Below are 19,748 nucleotides of genomic sequence, written 5' to 3' on the forward strand. Positions count from 1 at the left end.
TCCTCTCACAGTGAGCAGAGGAAGCACCTAGATACAGAGAAGTTTAAGGGCTTTATAGAAAATTGAACGATTTTTAGCCACAAAACCCCTGCTTGCTTTCTTAAGACGATTTTAAGGCCACTGTTGCAAATTAATTATATTAGCTGCCAGACACATAGTTCGGGTACACTTGTCCCTTTCCTGATCCATTGAGTAGTAGACCATAGTGTCTGAGGGTCTAAAAGGTCTTTATACACTCCAAACATAACAAACACTGCAGGAAAAGAAAATAAAAGCTCATACAAAGTATAGCAAGCTTTTATAACCACTTCTGTAGCAAGAGTTTTAGACCACTGCATAGGCAAAAAGGGAGGGGGTAGGTGCTCCCACAGCTCCAAAGTTAGGAATTTGTTCCTGTCCAGAATGCCTGAATAGAGAGCACAGACTTTTCACGTAGGTGCTTAATTTTCTGTCTACAATGGATGATGGAAATAAGTTCTGTCTTGCTTTTCAGGGAGATTATTTTACTTTATTTTGGTTTGACATTTTATAAGATCTAATTTCTTCCTGTGCTTAACTAGATGATAATAGTCCTAGGTTCATTTGTTCTTGGTTCCCTCCTTGCCCCCCTCACCTCCTGTGCCCAGGGGAAAGAGGGAGGATTGTATTTGGTTGGGGTTTATTCGGTTTTGCATGCATTTTATGTGAGATTTAAGAACTTGAAATGCTAAGCTTTTGATATGTCCTAACAAGTTCCCTACGAGTAGTAATCTCATTTTTTGTAAACCGTGGCTAAGCAAAATACTGTACAAGCAAAGCCGCATGCAGAACACTGTGGGCAAAAGGCATTGACCATAAAGATCTTTGCGTTTTTGTCAAAGTTAAAGTAAATTTTAAAGTGTCATATTTAGTGTTCTAAAAAAGCATGAGACTGCAATCAAAAATGTATTTTCAGAATGAGGCCTCATAGGGTAAAACTGCCACTGTTCTGTTAAAATCAAGAAAAATTATTTCATGTCAAACTTGCGTCCACAAGTCATCAGCAAATGACAGAGGAAAATGCTGTACGTCAATATTAACTTTTTATGGCGCACTCTCCCCAAAACCATCAGGATTGACTGAACAAGCAGCTTTGGTAGAAGGCAGTGCACAAGGTGACTCAGAAACACAGAATCGTCCAACCCAGGGTGCATCTCATGCAGCAAAATAGGAGGGAATGCTCAAAGCCACATATGAATCTCAGTGAAAACAGTATTTTAAAAGCTTCAGATATTTTCATAATCTGTACCTTTTAAAATTACTTACTGCTATTTATAGCAAGCAAATTACTTAGGCCTTTTTAAAATCACCTGCTTTTCTGGATGAATACTTGAAGATTTATCCTGTGTGGCCTCATATTTTTCTTGTTTATCCCAGATGTTTAGGTGACTTGAAGGTATGGCTGGTAGGGCTTGAAGATAAGTGGTAGAACGTAGGACTCTCTGCATCCTGAACCAAACTACTTTTAGAGTTGTGGTTTTGCTCTTGGAGTAATTTTTTTATTTAAGAGGGTTTATTTATTTATTTATTCTGAAGCTATACAGTTGGGTTTGTTAGCTATCACAGCAGACCCAGAAACTCCTAAAGCATGCTCAGCATGTTCCTTTCAAACTCTTTGTACATGCTATCAGAGTAATGTCTCCCACAACAAATTTGATGAGTTCCAATTTCCAGCTAGTTCCTCTGAGTCATAGCAACTGTCAACAACAAGGTGGGATTCCTGCTTGGTTTTCTTTTTTTTTTTTTTTTTATCTTGTGCTAGCATTTCCAAGGAATTATGATGTGAAGTCTGTCATAAAAGAGCAGTTTATTCCATTGTGAAGGTCTCCTGTTAATCCCATCTGAGGCCATCTTGGCCTGCTTTGTTCACTCTGACAGACTGAATGCTTGTAAAGAAAATTGAGGTTCTTGAATGATTCATAGTCTTCCTCTAGCCTGACATGATGTACACAGGGTCGTGTGATCTCCACAGCAGTTGAGAAAAATGCTTTTAATTCACTAAGCTAGAAAAGCTCTTGAGTTGTGGGTCATAACTGAAGTCAGCCTGCTCCCCGCTGAAGAGCGTTGTCAACACTGGAAATGTTCTGGTCTTTTTTCACCTAAACTTCTGTTTCTTAGAAATGTGGGCTGAAAAACTGGAAGCTGAAAGCTATACAGCACTGCTGTCGTTCCAGGCAGAAATATTGTTCCTGGTATTGGGAAAGATCACTGTACTAGCAGAAGCTGGGGACAAGGGAGGAAGGAGAGGGAGCAGAGGTATTCCAGATAGAAAGACTGTGATTCTTCTCAGGATTTTGTTTATTACTTTCTGGTTTTAACAGTTTGGCTCCTGACTTACAGGAGCTGGGCCCTGAGAGGCTTTGAGTTTACTGGTTTGGGGAGGGGGTAAGTGTTGCGGGATTTTTTGTTTTGCTTTGGGTGTTGTGTTTTGGTTTTTTTTTTTTTAATTCCATCTGAATGTTTAACCCAGCAGTTGGGGATGGGACACTACAATTTACTATATTCTGAAATAGATGTGCCTAGCTTAGGTACAAATTATGAAGCTGGTAGTGACAGTCTTGATTATTAATGGACCGCATGATCTATAGCTTGTTTAGCAAACAGGAGGTGTGAGATACAAATGACGAATATTCTCCCCGACATTATGTGCTCTCAACTTGTAACACTATTGTCAGTCCTAAATACCAAAACCTCATGTTGGCTGAGTGTTAAAGCACTTAGCACATGTCTGCAGCATAGTTCACACACATAGCAGATCACAGCCCATAAGCATCACTAACTCATTTTTATCGCATATCTCAGGCCATTCATGTGATTTACATCGAGGCAGTGGGTGCTCGACTAGGATACATGCAGCATATGTCAACCTGATAACTGTGATACATTTTTTTTTTTCCATTTAATTGCTTTTGTATACATCTCATTGCACAAGATGATCCTGTCATCTTCTTTGAACCCATTTCTATAGTGTTTTCTGAATTTTATAGTATTTGCTCGTGCAGGTGGTCCTGTTGAAGCAAGTTGCCTGAGCAAGTGGGTGATATGCTTTGAAAGTATTGCAGATCAGCTGTTTTTAACCTGTATTTTAATCTAGCCCTCAGATCTCTTCAGCACAAGAGTTTCCAACGTAATGATTTTACTATTATTCAAAGCAGTTTTCTTCCTAAGGATTCTATGTGTTCCTTCCTACATCACCTTTTCTTACAGCTCTATTCAGACATTAGTCAATAGCTTGCCTTTTGTCATGTTTTATTACATGTTTATATAGAGAAAGAAAATAGTAGCATTTATTTTAAAGGTGATACTAGCATTAAAAATAAAAACATAATAGTTTAGTTTTTTGTGTGCAGGATCTAAATTCTAAACAGAAATGGCTCCTTTATAGAAAGGGTAGCTTTGTTCCAGCATTTGTGTGTCATTGATGAAACCAAATTGAGTAATCCTTTGGATTTTTTGTTGTTTTTTTTTTTCTTATTGTCATAATTTCCTTTATGCTTACATCTTAAGATTACATTGGTCTTCTGTGCTGGATCTCGTCATAACCTCTGTTGTAAACATGACAATGGTCCTTACCTACTCGATTAACTTTATAAATCCATTTGATTATATTTTATTTTCACCACCCTATCAAATGTTATTCAGATCATTTACTCTCACTTTCTAACCTTTATTTTGCATTGCAGTGTGTTTTATGTTTGAATTTTAATGATAATGAATGAAATAACTGTTGCTAAGATATCCCTAGGAATATACAATATTATAATTAGAAGGTAGTTATTTTGGGGATTGTGTTTGCTTACTAAGACATTAACTTCATTTTTTTGAATGAGTGACTCATGCAGTGCTCCTGTGGAGGAATTACTGTCATTCCTTGGTGAATCTTTATCTCATCATACGAAAAGTAATGTTTCCATAATTCCATTACAAAATTGTTCTGTGTTTTATTTTATCCTATCTAGAACCTACGCCTGTTATTGTGTTTTATCTGCAGCTGGAGTTTAACTTTCACCTTTTTTATTATTAAAAAAGATAAGCTAGCTTCTTGGTTATCTTAAAAATGATTAACTGGTAATACTCCAGATGCATCTATAATAAAAAGAAATGGGAAAAGCAGTATGGCAGAAAGTAATCAAAAAGTGAGTAGCAAATAAAGAGCAACTGTCAGCACAGGCATTTTAACTAGCCTCCCACCTGCAGCCTACATCTAGTCAGTCCTCTGTGCTTTGCTTTTTTTGGAGTCCTATTATTTCAGCAGATGTAAGATTTAGGGCAGGTTGGAGCATTTTGCAGAACTCAGGCAATATTTTATGTGCAAATTTCTAATAGTTTTTTAGGGTGATGTTTGGGGGTACAATAGTAAGATATAGCAGGACTGGTTTTCACTTCCTTTTTCTTTGTTTTTAAAAGACCTTGGCAGATGGGAACATTCAGCTGTGTAAAATATTTCTTCTCTTGCTTCCCCATCCCATTTCTCTATTGGAGTAGACAGCAATTGTCTTTGGAACACAAAGGCAAAGCAGAACATGTGTTATATCCATAGGTACTTCAAGTCACAGTTTGCTCTGTTCTCTTAAGCCAACAATAAAACTGGCACTACACGAAGGCACCATCCTGTAAAAGGGGTGGGTGAAATGCAAGCTTCTGCCAATGTTGCTTTACATGCACTTAGACCACTGCAGCTGATTTTGTTCAGTGAATGATGCTTACAGCTCTCACTATCAAATTAAGTGATCTGGTGACAATTAAATTGATTATTTCTTGCACGGGGATAGATTTGAACTTTCATATTTCTTTGCAATGGCTGCATCCTTTGAAAAATGAGAAACAGGTGTAGTGTTTTTATTATATTAGTCATATGTCCAGGCCTGTGTTCATGTATAGCCAAAGCTTTAGTTCTGTACAAGGTAAAAAAACAAGTCATCCCTAAAAGTGTGTAACACAGTCTAATGAATGGCCAGGAAATAAACTGAGAGCTCTGAGATAACAGAGAAGCCAGATTCATAAATCATTAATGAATATGTCAGTCAGGTTGCATGTATTAGGATATATCACTGTTAGTGTTAGAGAAAAACTTCTTAGTAGTGGAAAGCTCAATTTAGATGTAACATATTCCAATATTTTCAGAGTTTTCCTATCTGGAAAAAAGTCAGTCCCGTCTATGCATAGCAGTTGTATAGTTTTAGTAAGTTGTGGTTTGATTCTGTTGTTTGCAGTTCTGCTTTATAATGTTCCAGTATGCATTCATATAAAGCAGGTCCAGTTACTGTAAAAATTTTTACTTTAAGTTTTTGCCAAAAACTTAAGTAAATCTTCTAAAATAAAAACACAACCAGAACAGCTAATCCAGGAGGAAAAAAGTTAGCTTTATAAAACTAGAAGCTTCTGAGAAACGCTATTTCCTGGCCTATCCCCTCTTTTTTTTTTAGGGATTGTAGAATCTGGTAACTGTCAGTCAGAAAGCAAGGTACTTTTTAAAAAAATCTCTCCTACTGCCGTAACTGATGGCTGCTGTATGAGGGATTATTACTCAAGTGCTTTTAAATGAACAGCTGCCTTGCACAAGGGGAAGCTGTTTAAGGGAAGAGATTTTGAAGGCTGCATTATCTTGTTTCTCTGTAAATCATTGGTTACTGGGGAATATAAAATGGCCTTTTCTTCTATTCTGGCCATTTCTTCTATTCAAGTTGAGATACTTGGACTGTACTTCGAACTACTGTGTAGATGTCTTTAAAGAAGTGCTTTTGGGGTTTTGGACCCTTCTGTCTACACATCTGGTAAGGTGGTTGATTTGTAGGGCTTGCTAGCTGGTTTTGACATTTACCACTGTCTCACTGGGATCTCACGTTTCAGGAATGTGAGGTGGGAGCTAGTAATGGTAAAAGTCTTTGCTTAAAGCTGTCTAGAAGTAAGTGAATAGCTAATAGGGTCAATGTTTGTAATCAGCTTGGAGAGGAGGGGGTTGGTGAGGTTTTGTGGGGTTCTTTTGAGATTGTTTAATTTCACAAGATGCAACTTCTGATAAAATGCGCTTTTAATACATCATGATTTTATTTTCTGTCTTAAAAGCAAATCAAACCCAGAAGTTTTTCTGCTTCAATACAGATGTCAGGGACTTTTTCAGCAAGAGCAAATAGTGATGCCAGAGATGCTAGCCAAAGAGACAGAAGTGCTGGTGGTTACATCAAGAGAGTTACACTGGTAAAGCATTGAGGTTGTCATCTCTAACCACCAGTTATCTAAAAGGTAGCTGTATTGTGTCATCCAGTGATATATCCCTTTATAAACAAGGGGAAGGACAGGGGATCGGTCAGCCTGTTTCACTTAGATCCCTGTTGTAGAATGGGAGGTTTCTGTTTCCCTGTTGACTGTAGACTTGGACAACCAGACTAGTCTAGATTTCTGGTTTCTGAAGGCCTGAGTTTTTGCTAGGTGCAAAACGGGAGCAAACTAGTATGTTTTCACAACCTTCCAATAGAGAAAAAACTAATACTAGATTCTCCCTTCCATCCACAATCTAAGCTTGTCCAGAAGTTTGAGGAGAAAAACTCAAACAAACCCTCTGTTTGGATTTGCTTAAATCCAAACTGAAGGAAGGGAAAGAGGTATTTGTTCTAAAATTGCTGGAATTAGGGCTAAACAGCATAAATAAGTAAATAAATACCTCTGACAAAAATCAGGAGCCATATGAATTAGGTGCTCACAGCCTTTGCTCAAGTACGTTTCCAATGCAGAGCCTAGTCTTATTTCTCATTAGTCCCTCAGCAGATTGTAATTATGAACAGTTTATATGGAAAAAGACTGGAGCAAAGACAAAACATTGTTGACTTGTGGTCCTGAAATTAAGAGTAAAAATAATGACCCAGAATGTTACTCAAAGCTGGCTGACCCAACCTACCCCAGCATGTCTTATTCTCTTTCTGATGTGTCACAGTTTTCCATTTAGCTGTCGCTTCTGCAGTTAACTATCTTAACAAACTCTGCTTGAGACTAACCTTAAAGTCTGTTCAGGAGCTTTAGGTAATACATGAAAAGTTTTCCCATTTTTCTAGCTGTGAATGCAGCGTTGAGTGAAGAGATGGAATTCCAGCAGCCCTAAACAGCTTACGCCCTGGCTCTTTAAAACATTTTTCCTTCTTTTACTTTGCAATAGTTGAGTAGAGTTGACTTCAGGCAGAATGTTGAAACGGCTGGAGTCATTGCATGATGCTGTGTTTCTATGGCACTAAGCCAGTTTGTGGAGATGGTGGATGACTTGCCATACCTGACTGATGTACAGTTAGTATTGATTTTAATGATACGAGAGATTTGAGAGTATGTGGTAATAAGGACAATGGATCTTCTCTTCCTGTCCAGACACTAATAGACCTGCAAAATAAATTTCCTCTGATAGAAGGCTAGATGGCAGTGTCATAAGTGACCCTAGAAAAGAAAACCAAAGTGAGAGTCCACATAAAGGACGCATTCCACACTGCTGTTGCCTTGCGGATGGCAATCTTTGCTCTTTTTAGCTATAGAGTCTCAAGATGTCTCAAACTATACAGACACACAAGAGAGTGGCCTTAGATGTGACTTGACTCAGTTGATTCATATTGTGTTTCTGTATGACCCCTAATTAGAAAAAGAATTGTACGCATATGCGAGTGGGTGGAAAAAAAAATTTATAAAACTGAAATGACCAGAGAGACTCTTCTGGTTTTAATACATTGTTATTTAACCATACCCGTTTTAATTCCTCCATAATGAAATGCTTAGTATAAAAAACCCAGTATTTTTCATTTCTCCCTGTTGGTGTTTTCCACCTTTATCTTTTGGGTGGGTATGAAAAGCACTCTTCTGTTACATATTTATAAATTCTAAAAAGTACATTCTTCTCTGTTTGATAGGATTTTCTGATAGCGTCTCTCTAAACTATTTTGATTTATTTTACATAATAAAAAGGGAAAAGATAAAAAGTTCTGTTCTGTTTACTTTTCTCCAATTCATACCGCTTCATGGAGATCACTTATTATTCTGTTTGGTACATGAAGAACCGAAGGGTAGAAGTTACAGCTCTGCCCCAAGGAACTTGTAATCTAATTAAAGCTTATGAAACTGCATTCTCAGATCTCAGTGGAGCTGTTCCACCTTTTTTAACTATATATTTGTGTGCAGTCAGCTGAGGACCCAAGTAACAAATTAGAAGGTGTAGTGGATTTGATAGTTGAAATTCTCCCAGCAAACTACCTTCACTGCTGTCAACAGACCTCTCCTCCTGTTGAAAAGTCTGGTTTTGGGGTCACAGTAGGTCATACTCTCAAACAGGTCCTACATCCCATGAGGTGACAGGGTGACAGCAGAAGTGCATGCTTGCATTCCTTCCTTTAGGAGCCAGTAAGGAACCAGTGAAAATGTAATTGTCTGCGCAGATGATTTCCAGCAAGTTGAGATTATAAATAAGATTTTTACCAGAACAACACTGTTGAAAAATAGAGACTGATGATAAAGGAGCTTATTTAGGATGCTCATCAACTGCTTGGATTATTTGTGGGACAGGGTATCTGGCGTACAATAGAGTTGGCATGAGCCCCAGTGTACTGGTAGTTCGTGAATGGCTTTAGTTTAAGCCTTTAAGCACAGTTCTTTGTTCCGCATTTTTACCAGTGCCTTGTGCAAAGGTATCCTAAAGCATGACTACCTTCTAGACATGACAACAGTGAGGTGAATGACAATGCTGAAATGCATCGCACTGTGCAAACAGTATTCAGGCATATCTATCTTAAATGCATAAACATTCATCTAATTATAATTTTTATATACATACATACTGCTTATTGGAATTCATAATGCTGTGCTAGCTTCATCAGTCTGCCAGAGTTTGAAACTGCGGCATCAAGCACTTAATGAACAGATCCATAAGTAATCTCTAGAAAGTGCTTAGAATTAAGGCCAAATCTGAGGAGCTTTGTACTTCTTATGACATTTTTCCCCTTTGGCTTTCATATTATGGAAGCCACATGAAATCAGCAAGGAGTCTTAAATTCATTCTTTGAAGGTATTATAAAACGCTGCAGAGCAGCGCACTTGCCTCTTTCTCAGAATGAGAATGTCTGGCATTTATTTGCTTAGAAAAATAAGAGTTGGATTTGGCATCTTTGCTCTATGCAGTAAATCATCATTACTAGGCAAAGTGTTTAGCCTCTTAATGGTACTACTCAAATCCTTGCTTCTCAATGGAAAACTTATGAGAAGCTCTACAAATCTGATGGAATAGAATCAAAACGGTAGATTCAGGGAGTATAAATCAAATAACATCCTGTTGGTATGCAAATAACAATGTTATTGACTTATTCTCGGTAAGCATTACAATCCTGAAAATAGGACTTCTGGTGAAATGATACTTTGCATTTTCCCTTTTTTCTTCCTCATGTTTCCCCCTGACAGATACTGCTTGAAATTCTCCTAACGTACTGTCTTTGTTTCATATTTTGCAGGATTATGACTTGAGCCAGCTCCAGCAGCCTGACACTGTGGAACCAGATGCCATCAAACCTGTTGGAATCAGACGTCTTGATGAAAGGCCAATCCATGCAGAACCTCAGTATCCAGTCAGATCAGCTGCTCCTCATCCTGGGGACATTGGGGACTTCATTAATGAGGTAAAGGAGAGAAAAAGAGTTTCCTCCGAAGATCTGATAAGCTTTTATATTTTGTTTATGGTACTCTGCATGAGTAGCTGTTATGTTTGAACATAATAACTTTTTAAAACTTACTTAGACAATTAAAATTGTCTTGCTAGATAGAAGTAAATATGTTCTTTTAAAGTGCAGACAAATTTAATTAACAAGATGTATCAATTAACTTCTGTACATTTGTATTAATTACATTCATAATATGTTATCAGCTGCAACCACGGTATCTCCAAGCAGGATTATTCTATGGGTTCCAAGTAATAAATAGACTAACAAAATTATAGTTTAGCCTAAATTCATTTATTAATTCACAGTAATTTAATAATGGAAGAAGTTCATTTTCATTTTGTTCATACATTACCCTTTGAATCCAGATAATAGTGGAAATTCAGTGCCTTCAGTAAGACCAAAAGAATTCCATCAAATACGATTAGTGAGCAGGGCAGCTAAATTAAATGTTATGTAAGTGCTTTTAATACTTGTCTTGTCATAGAGCTTTAAAAGTCTTTTTGCATTATCTTTGATTCTTCAATCTAATAAAGATAAATGTAAGTAAGATACAGACTATACCAGATTACTCGCAATTCTGAAGGAAATGCTCCTACAAATACTTGTTTCATTATTTCTGTCACTGGTCAGTCTTAAATAATTGGTTTTGTGGTACTTAAGACAGAATGTGTTTCTTGTGCTTGCTGATTATAGGAAAACAAATACTAACCCAAAATTTACCACTTAAAAATAAGCTATATTCTGTAGATGAATAGTAGTAGTTAATTATTTTCTCTAATTTTCTCGTGTCTTCCTTGGCAACTAGAGCTGGACAAGTATTGCAGAACTGTTTTTGCAAATGTGTTTATTCTTGTTTGCTTTAAAGAAAAGTCAGGCTAAGATCCTAAAGTCTCTTGTGTTAGCAAGCTGCAGAAAATTGACTTTGCTCCTTTTAAGGTATACAGTGATACATTTGTAAAAAAACCTATGGGGAGATGACTAGCAGGAAACATACAAATATTCTCATAAGACATGGTATTTTAAGAGACTCCAGGTTGGGGAAGAGCTGTATTAGAAAGAGATGTCTCAACAAAGAGGATTTTTGCATGCCTTGCACTTCTAAATATTACAGTTATAATCGGCTTCTGGAAAATAGTGGAGACATGGGCCAATAGAATGCCCACATTGTTGGCCAAGGCAGCATGCACACAAGAACTTCCTTGTGCTTCCTTGTCTTCTTCCAAACAATCAGAGTTTCCCATCCTATTCTCACACAGCTGTGACCAGACACTACCCACCTGGCAGGTGGTCAGGAAGAACCCATAATCCTCAATACCCTGTTTTTTCTTGTCCTCAAAGCAGCTATCAAGCTCTCTTACAGAGCCAAGACAAGGAATGAGTGTGATTCTCCTGGAAAGCCAGAAAGGGGCGAGACTTTGTCCAGCCTCCTACAATGTTTAAATTACTTATCAAGCTGTTCTTGCAATACTATTTTTCAGTAGGTTATCACTCTTGAAGATTATAGCATCAATGTGTACACAAGGAACTGTAGAAACAGTACTTGCTGTCTTGATTTAACCCAATACATTTATATCATAGTACAGACGAGCATGGAGTCATTTTCTTACTGCTGGCTATTGTATTAGAGCAATACCTCCCTTTATGCTTCCCCTTGCCATCCACCAAAAGAGAAAGCTTCTCTCAGCTATTCTTGCACAGTAAAATAATGTCAATAATGTCATTGACTCTAAAATAAAATTAACCTTGGAAATATATATGAAATTAAAGAAAACATGGTACTTTTATTGTCTGCAAGTTAGCTGAATTAAGTATATCCTCTGATTGAAAGGAACTATATGAGGTAGTTTCTATGTTTCAAGCATTATATATTTAGCTTTTTTTCATAAGGTATTTCGTTCTTAGTATTTCACAGCAATGTATCATTTTACTATGGGGCATTCCACCTAACCCTCTCTCTAGCAGACAGTAGCCACCCAAAGGTTGTCCATGCTCTGTCTCTTTTGCCAGAAGTCTGAGCAAAACAGAGATTTTATTTGTCCAAAATAGTTTCATCTTAATTTGTGTTATGTGTTAAAATTTCCCATGGCAAACATGATTCTAAAAAGTCTATTGGGGGGGGGTGTCAATCTTTCACAGTATTACTCACTATTACAGTTAAATTTCCAAATTATCAGCATCTAGAGCATAAACATTCAGGCTGCACAGATTTTCAGACTCTCTTCAGAGAATTCCGCCTGCAGTCCTGGCAAAATTATACCCAAACAAATTGGTAAGTTCCTCTCAGTTTTACTTGGAGTAAATGGAAGAAATGCCTTGGGTAAAACCTGTACCAGATGTTTCTTAGGGCAGTTCATACAGAAGACATGCTGAGCTATGAAAACAACATAGCAAGATAAGAAAGGGCAAAGTTCATATCTCTCTGCATCCAGCTTCACATTATTAGGTGTAACTTTTCCCTTGGGCAGCCCTAACCTAAACTGCTTGCAAAACTAGCCCAGTCGCTAGCAGGGAGAAGCTGCCTTTGAGTTGTCAGTACCTCAGTAGCGAAGTTTGTGTTACCCCATTGGTTTGAAAAGATGCAACACTTTTGGAGATCATTCTGGTCTTTTGGAGGACTTGGCCCTATTCCCAGAGATGCTGATCAGCATGATCCTTTGGGATGCTGGCCCATGTGCGGGAATTAATTTAGTCTGTTGAGTGCTCACCAGCACCTCAGACACACAGCCAGCATTGCTCAGATTAGCCTCTGAATTACTCCAGCTTTTGACAGAAAAGAACTATAGGTCATTGATTTCAGGTATTGGAGGATTTGCTACCATTGCCAAGCAAGCATGGCGTGTTTTTTTTCTTCTTGCTTTTATTACAGAGCCATAGAAACAAAAAATGAAAGAGAGACCTAGTGGGTCATTGTGTTTCTTTCCTTTTGGCAGTACTCTGTTTCTTCTGGTATATTATTTTCTAGCTGTCATCCGTTGTATTAAATCTGCTTAACTCAATGAGACATACATAAGTGTCGTGGTTTAACCCCAGCTGGCAACTAAGCACCACACAGCCACTTGCTCACTCCCCCCGCCCCGCCCCTGCCCCGCCCCCCCCCCGGGAAAGGAGAGAGAATCAGAAGAGTAAAAATGAGAACTCGTGGGTTGAGATAAAGACAGTTTAATAGGTAAAGCAAAAGCCGCACACGCAAGCAAAGCAAAACAAGGAATTCATTCACTCCTTCCCATGGGCAGGCAGGTGTTCAGCCATCTCCAGGAAAGCAGGGCTCCGTCACGCCTAACAGTGACTTGGGAAGAGAAAACACCATCACTCCAAACGTCCCTCTCTTCCTCCTTCTTCCCACAGCTTTATATACTGAGCATCACATCATCTGGTATGGAATAGCCCTTTGGGCAGTTGGGGTCAGTTGTCCTGGCTGTGCCCCCTCCCAGTCTCTTGTGCACCTCCAGCCTTCTCGTTGGCAGGCCAGTCTGAGAAGCTGAAAAGTCTTTGACTGCTTAGCAACAACTAAAACATCAGTATGTTACCAACATTATTCTCATCCTAAACCCAAAACACAGCACTATACCAGCTACTAGAAAGAAAGTTAACTCTATCCCAGCTGAAACCAGGACAATAATTATGAGTATTTTGTATTGTTCTAATGATTTCTCAGTTGAAAAACAAGTAACAAGTATGGTAAAAACTTCAAGTATTTTTATAACACTTACAAAGTTAAGATAAGACACACAGAGCTATGAACTTTCTAAAATAAGAAGGTTCCAGAGGTGCCCTATGATCAAAATATGTTTTGCAGGCTTAAGCTAAACGACCTCAGGGACTTTCTTGTTTTGTCTGTTTCAATGGATAGATGAATCTCTAATTCAAGGGGGGAAGGGAAAAGCCTCCTTTTCTTCCAGTCCAGTGTACAAACAAGTCAGTGAAATAAGTCATGTGTTATTAAGAATCCTCTGTAGACCTTGTTTTCCATTTTGAGCCTTTTAAAACATAACCTGCAGAGCGTGGAGCATAATTAACACTTAGAAGAGTCAGGATTTGCAGGACAGTATAAATTAGGCCTGTTTGAAGTAGCTTTGTTAATCCTGTTTTCAAGAACCAACTATGCTGTCCCTAGAAATCTTAAACAAATTATATTGTGGTGGAGAGTTTATGGCTAAGAATATATTTCTAATCAATAGAGGACATAGCCTGAGGTAAGCTAAATTTAAATTACAAACTAAAGGTCTCATCCCATGAGGACATGGAGGACCCTCAATTCATTCTTAGTAAACAGTTATTGATACAGTGCACGTCCAAGTGTAATAGAGCCCCTTGATGTTTTCTGTTTTCTCTTGTCAAGTAAAAAAATGGTTCCAGATTTAAACAGTTTTTTGTATTTCCCTGTAGGGCTCTGTTCTCCCTTTCCTTCTCATCAAAAGTGTGCTGAATCTGATTAAGTAGTAGGATTAATGAAAATAGAAGCATTAGATTTTGTAATGTTTCATGTAAGTTCAAGATTTTGAGGATTTTGCTCAAGGGGTTGTTTTTGATTTGAGACAAATTTAGAATGCTACACATGCTAAGGAAAGTATAACTTAAGGTTACCATTGTTCCTCTCTTCTGCCCCTTATCTCCTCCTTAGTGAAAGTTGCCACAACATGTACAAAAGAGAAAGAGGAAAAAAGTGAGATTGCTACTCAGTCTGTCCTAGGTCTCAAGCTGACCATTGTATTGCCATGGCTCTTCTGTGACTGCTTGTTGTGCATTGGTGGTATAGCAAATGCAAGGAAATACGACTTAGTTCGCTATTTCCCAGCAGGATCACCTGGTCCCAAGTGTGTGCCCCAGCAATTCTGTTGTTGAATAAGCTTCTCCATCTAGTAAAAACTTTGGGTTTTCAGATCAGGAAACTGTAAACTAAATCACTATAACAGCTCTGCTGCTCTGAGGTTCTTGAACACATCTGGGAAAAACTGAGAGGTCTCTTCAGAAGCAGTTGACAATACCATGGCAGAAAAATCAGTAGAAGCAGTTCTTGGCAGCCATTTGTTGCCTTTTCAGTTGTGCCAGTACAGCAGGTTGTGGTACCACCCACTGAAAGGGATGGCAAATAAGCAAAAAAGGTGTCAATACGGAAACCAGAGGGAGCTTCGTAAGCCAATTTCACTGCCAAAGCTGACATCCAATAACTCCAGCTTCGGACATGCTGTAGAACCCAACAGCAAAGTGGAGCAGTGCACTGGGGTAGGTTCAGAGAATATGCTTAGCAGGGGGAAAGTGAAAAAATTGTAGGATTTCGTTGTCATTTTAATATGTAGCTTGCCACACATATAGCAGAAAACTTGGTTGTCATTTGAAGAGTTAGAGACTAAGTTCAGTCATTATACTATGAATCTGAGGAATTTTTAACCAGAAGATAGGTGCAAATGTCAGCATAACTGGAACTGTGCACTTGAGTCAATACCTCCATAATGTGGCCCGTATCTACATTCTCTGAATGAAATGGATTACACAATAAGCACAACCTTTGAAACAGTGAATTTGTTAGTGAGATGCTATCTTGTAAGTCAGTAGCTCAAAACCAGTTTTCTTTTTAAATACTCTCAAGATACCAGCAGCAAATTGCAAAAAAATCAAACTTCCCCTTTGGAATAAAAGGTGGAAAGAGGCTGCCTGCCTCCTTACCATGGATGGCTGATAGGTATCAGAATTTCTGCAGTGATATAGGAAAATGTTTTGTTCACTGATTTTTAATAAATTAGTATCCCATGGCTGGCTCACTCAACCAATCCCATGGTTACTAGACAGAACTGCAGGGAAATAGCATTTCTTCTCCAAGCCAGCTTTCTAAATGACTTTTACAGATTGATACCTGGGATTCATACCTCAGCACTCCCTAAGCTCAAGTGGTATTTATTCTCCTTCCCTGTCACTTGTGTTCAAAAAGCATGGGTGTCTCTCACCCCAAGCAGTCTTAAGGGAAGATGTAAATACTGTAAGACCAGTTACTGCCTAAGAAGTAAAGTTGCATTTCTGCTTCAGCAGCAGAAATTGAGATAAAGCCTTAGAACTGTTTCCAGCTTTGAAGCTGGATAAGGGAAGTCTTCCAACACTTGCTATTGCCTTTTCAGAATCTCAGATCTTTTGTCCTTATTATGGCCATCAGGATGGAAAACTCCAAAGAGAAGGATAACAAGCATCACCAATTATTCTTATCAGATAATTCAAAATTGCGCTTCTAATGCAGGCTATTAATAACCTGCTTGATGATGTTGTACTACATGAAACAATAATTTTAAGTCCAAAATGTGTTCTTGATTAGAGGTCATTAGTTTGATAAGTATGCTGGGCCTTTCCACCACTAATTTGCAAAGTTATTTTAGGTGCTTTTTGCACGCTACTGAATGATTTTAGATAGGCAATAAAGAACCAGGATTCTCTTTTACCTTATCAGTGCCATATGCTTTAATTAATGGGTTTAGCTATGTGTGTATTTCTACAAGAAAAATCAACATCCGTTTCTATTATGTCACATTTAGACTAAACACAATTGAGAGTAAAACATACTTTTCTAAAACCAGAATATATTAATTCGAAGGAGGCACACTCAATCCCTCTAATACTTAGGAGTATAATAAAGCCATTCTTTAAATAAATAAACATTAAAAATTAAAAATAAAACCAACACAAATAGCACCGGTTAAAATTAACAGTGAGCAATTTAAAATCGTAGCTCAGCCTTATAGAATTCTGGAAGATACATTATCACTTGTCAGCGGCTGCCAGAGTAGATCCTATTCAAAGTGGAAGATCTTGAAAAAGCATTGCTAATCCCATGGAGGAAACTGCGAGATTGAAAAATCCAAAACACAAGAGGGCTTTTAACTTCAGGCTTCAGCCTTTTATATTCAACTTGTAAATCTTCCCAGGGTAAGCACAGAGCAATTGTCTCATATTCTAAAATTAAACTTACTGTTTAGGTTTGGACCTCTGTAAGAAAACAGGGAGGGAAGAGACTTTTCTCTGGGAGAAGTGTGGTTCTTTCCCTACTTTCCTCTTGTTCAATTTGTTTTGGTTTTAGTTTGGGGTATTCAGCTCTAGAGAGTAGGCATTTAAAATTACTGAAGACCCAGTATTCATGTGTTGATAACTTTAATACTTTGAAATGAGGAAACGAAAATGGTTATAATCATGTATTTGGTTTTGATGTCATTGTGTGTGTTTTCTGAAGAGCAGGTGGAATCTTATGGGTGGTTATGGCAAAGCACATAAGGCTTAAGCCAATGTATTGTATCTTTTTCCCACAGCAGCCTACAGAGGTACATGAATTTTACAGAACTAAATAAGGCTTTTGGCACACACAGATGGACTGCAGGCCAGCAATGTCAGTGGATATGTTATTGGCCATGTGAGATGGCTGTTAAAGTGAATCTTTGCAAACATGCCTATTTCTCCTTCCCCATCTGTCTGTTTAACCAGTCCCATATTGCTCATGCCGCAGGTTGTGAGCTGTGTAGCTCTGAAACTGTGTATTTATTAGCATCGGTCCTAGTGCTGTGATGTTCTTTTAAGGTTAGAGCTGTATTTGCAGCTACATTCAAAATGTCCAGTGCTGTAATACTGGAAATCTGGCCATTCTAAAAGGAATTGAAATAAGTTCTTGCTGGAGTTACAAAAACATGAATCCTGGTTTGAATAGGATTGCAGAAGAACAAGAACTTGGTTTTCTCAAGTGGCAATTGATAGATAACTGCACTGCGATATTCCAGTTATGTTTTTCCTCTCTCTCAGATACATAACTTTATCTTTTTTTCTCCCTCTCCTTGCAGGGACTTAAAGCAGCCGACAATGACCCTACAGCCCCACCATATGACTCCCTCTTAGTCTTTGACTATGAAGGAAGTGGCTCCACTGCTGGATCCTTGAGCTCTCTTAACTCCTCAAGTAGTGGTGGTGAGCAAGACTATGACTACCTAAATGACTGGGGCCCACGTTTCAAGAAACTTGCTGATATGTATGGTGGAGGTGATGACTGAACTTCGAAGTGAACTTTGTTTTTGGACAAGTACAAACATTTCAACTGATATTCCCCAAAAGCATACAGAAGCTAGGCTTTAACTTTGTAGTCTACTAGCACAAGTGCTTGCTGAAGGCTTTGGCTTAGGCTGCAAACCAATTTGGGCTCCGTGGAATATCAGTGATCCAATGCTGTTTGGAAAAAAATATTGAGCTCAGTTACACTTGAATTTTACAGTACAGAAGCACTGGGATTTTATGTGCCTTTTTGTACCTTTTTCAGATCAGAATTAGTTTTATGTTTAAGGCTTTAATGGTACTGATTTATGAAATGATGCATTAAAGAGAAAAAATATGTTGGGGTGGGGAGGAGTAAGGTGAAATACAGTATGCTTCAACATGCTTTTGTTACATCGCATTGCTTTTATTAAAATAAGGAGATTAAAAATAAACAAAAAAAAACCTCATGGAACAATTTTATTATCTGGGAGAGAAGACCATGAGGTGGAACAATGTACATTACTTCTAGTTTTAGATGTTAGGGGATTTTTTTCACTAAAATTCTAAAACTTATGCAGCTGGTTGCAAATAAAGGGAGTTTTCATATCACCAGTTTGTAGCAGAATTGATTTTGTTTTTCCTTATGCTAGAATGTTAGACACATTTTGGTCTTAATCCATGTACACTTTTCTTTTTTCTTTTTTTTTAATTTCTAGTATTTTTTTCCCACTTCACTGTAAAAATGGTATGTGTACATAATGTTTTATTGGCATAGTCTGTGGAGAAGTGCAGAAACTTCAGAACACGTGTATGTATTATTTGGACTATGGATTCAGGTTTTTGCATGTTTATATCTTTCGTTATGGATAAAGTATTTACAAAACAGGTTGCAAACAAGTGACATTGATTCAATTGTTGAACTGTAGTTAGAGTACTCAATATTTTTTTTATTTTTATTATTTTTTTGTTTGGGGAGGGAGAAAAGTTCTTAGCACAAAAGTTTTACATAATTTGTACCAAAAAAAGGGGGGGAGGGGAGTTGGCCTGATACTGGTGGCACGAGTAAATATACAGTATGTTCTGGGGGCGGGGAGGGAAGGGGGAAGGAGCTTTCAAACTGGAGAGACTTCTGAGAACAGCTTTGCCTCTGTATTGTGTACCAGAATATGAATGATACACCTCTGACCCCAACGTTCTGAATAAAATGCTAATTTTTGATCTGGTGTTTGGTTTGGCATTTTTTTGTCCTACCTGGGTAGCCCTGACTATAGTAAATAAAAGTACACAAAGTGTGTTTGAGTTTTGTGAGAAGTTATGTGCACTACTTTAACTTTCAGTACTGCTGGACTGAAAATAAGCTGCAGATAGAATTTGGCACAAATTTGGAAGGCAAGTTCCCAGGTGAAAGCACAGTGAACTGTGCTGTTTCTGGGAATTCAAAATTTTGAGTTTCACATCGATGGCTAGCTCTTTGGTTTAATGTACATTATCTAAATAACAGAGCTTGCATCATTTTTGGCTCATTTCTAGACTGACAGTTTAATGACTCTGTGATTGTGCTGCAGGTTGCATAAAATAAATTGCAGATCCTGGCAGTTATCTGCTGCCTGGACTTTCTTACGCTGAAGTAAAGACAAGGCCCTGTTAACTTCAGTGCACATCAGATCGTGTCCTTCAAGGAGATGCTTATGGTCATGGAGCTTTATCAAAAAGTCCCATTAGGAGATCAGTCACTACTAAACATGTTTCAAACCTGTTACAATGATTTATTTGCAAACATAGTAGGTACAGCAATTCTGCCTTCTTTCACTTGCAACAATCTGCTCAGGTTTAATGTCTACATTTACACTCATTAAGGACCTAATTGTGAACAGTGTGAAACTCAAACTTGGCAGAAATGCCACATTTCCACAGTCTGTTGAGAGGATTGGAGCAGCAGGAGGGGATCCGGGCACCGGGACTGGCATAGTAACCTTCTGCGCTGGGAAGGCTCAGTGGGGAGGGAGGTGGTCTGTGGATGATTCTCTTCAGCATGGTGCCACTTCAGTGCTTTGTTAG

At 38.1% G+C, this 19,748-nt stretch overlaps 1 protein-coding gene across 1 annotated transcript in view; it reads left to right on the forward strand.

The window, feature by feature from the left end:
• Window positions 1–18,735, forward strand: part of CDH2 (cadherin 2) — a 121,772-nt gene extending 103,037 nt beyond the window's left edge. The window contains exons 15-16 of the mRNA XM_072852577.1: window positions 9,489–9,653; window positions 17,504–18,735. Coding sequence (XP_072708678.1) covers window positions 9,489–9,653; window positions 17,504–17,710 — 372 coding nt within the window. The 3' untranslated portion in view covers window positions 17,711–18,735. The remainder of the gene's footprint in view (window positions 1–9,488; window positions 9,654–17,503) is intronic.
• Window positions 18,736–19,748: the final 1,013 nt, after the last annotated feature.

This window comes from Ciconia boyciana, chromosome 2 (assembly GCF_034638445.1).
Source record: "Ciconia boyciana chromosome 2, ASM3463844v1, whole genome shotgun sequence".
NCBI classification, from domain to species: Eukaryota; Metazoa; Chordata; class Aves; order Ciconiiformes; family Ciconiidae; genus Ciconia; species Ciconia boyciana.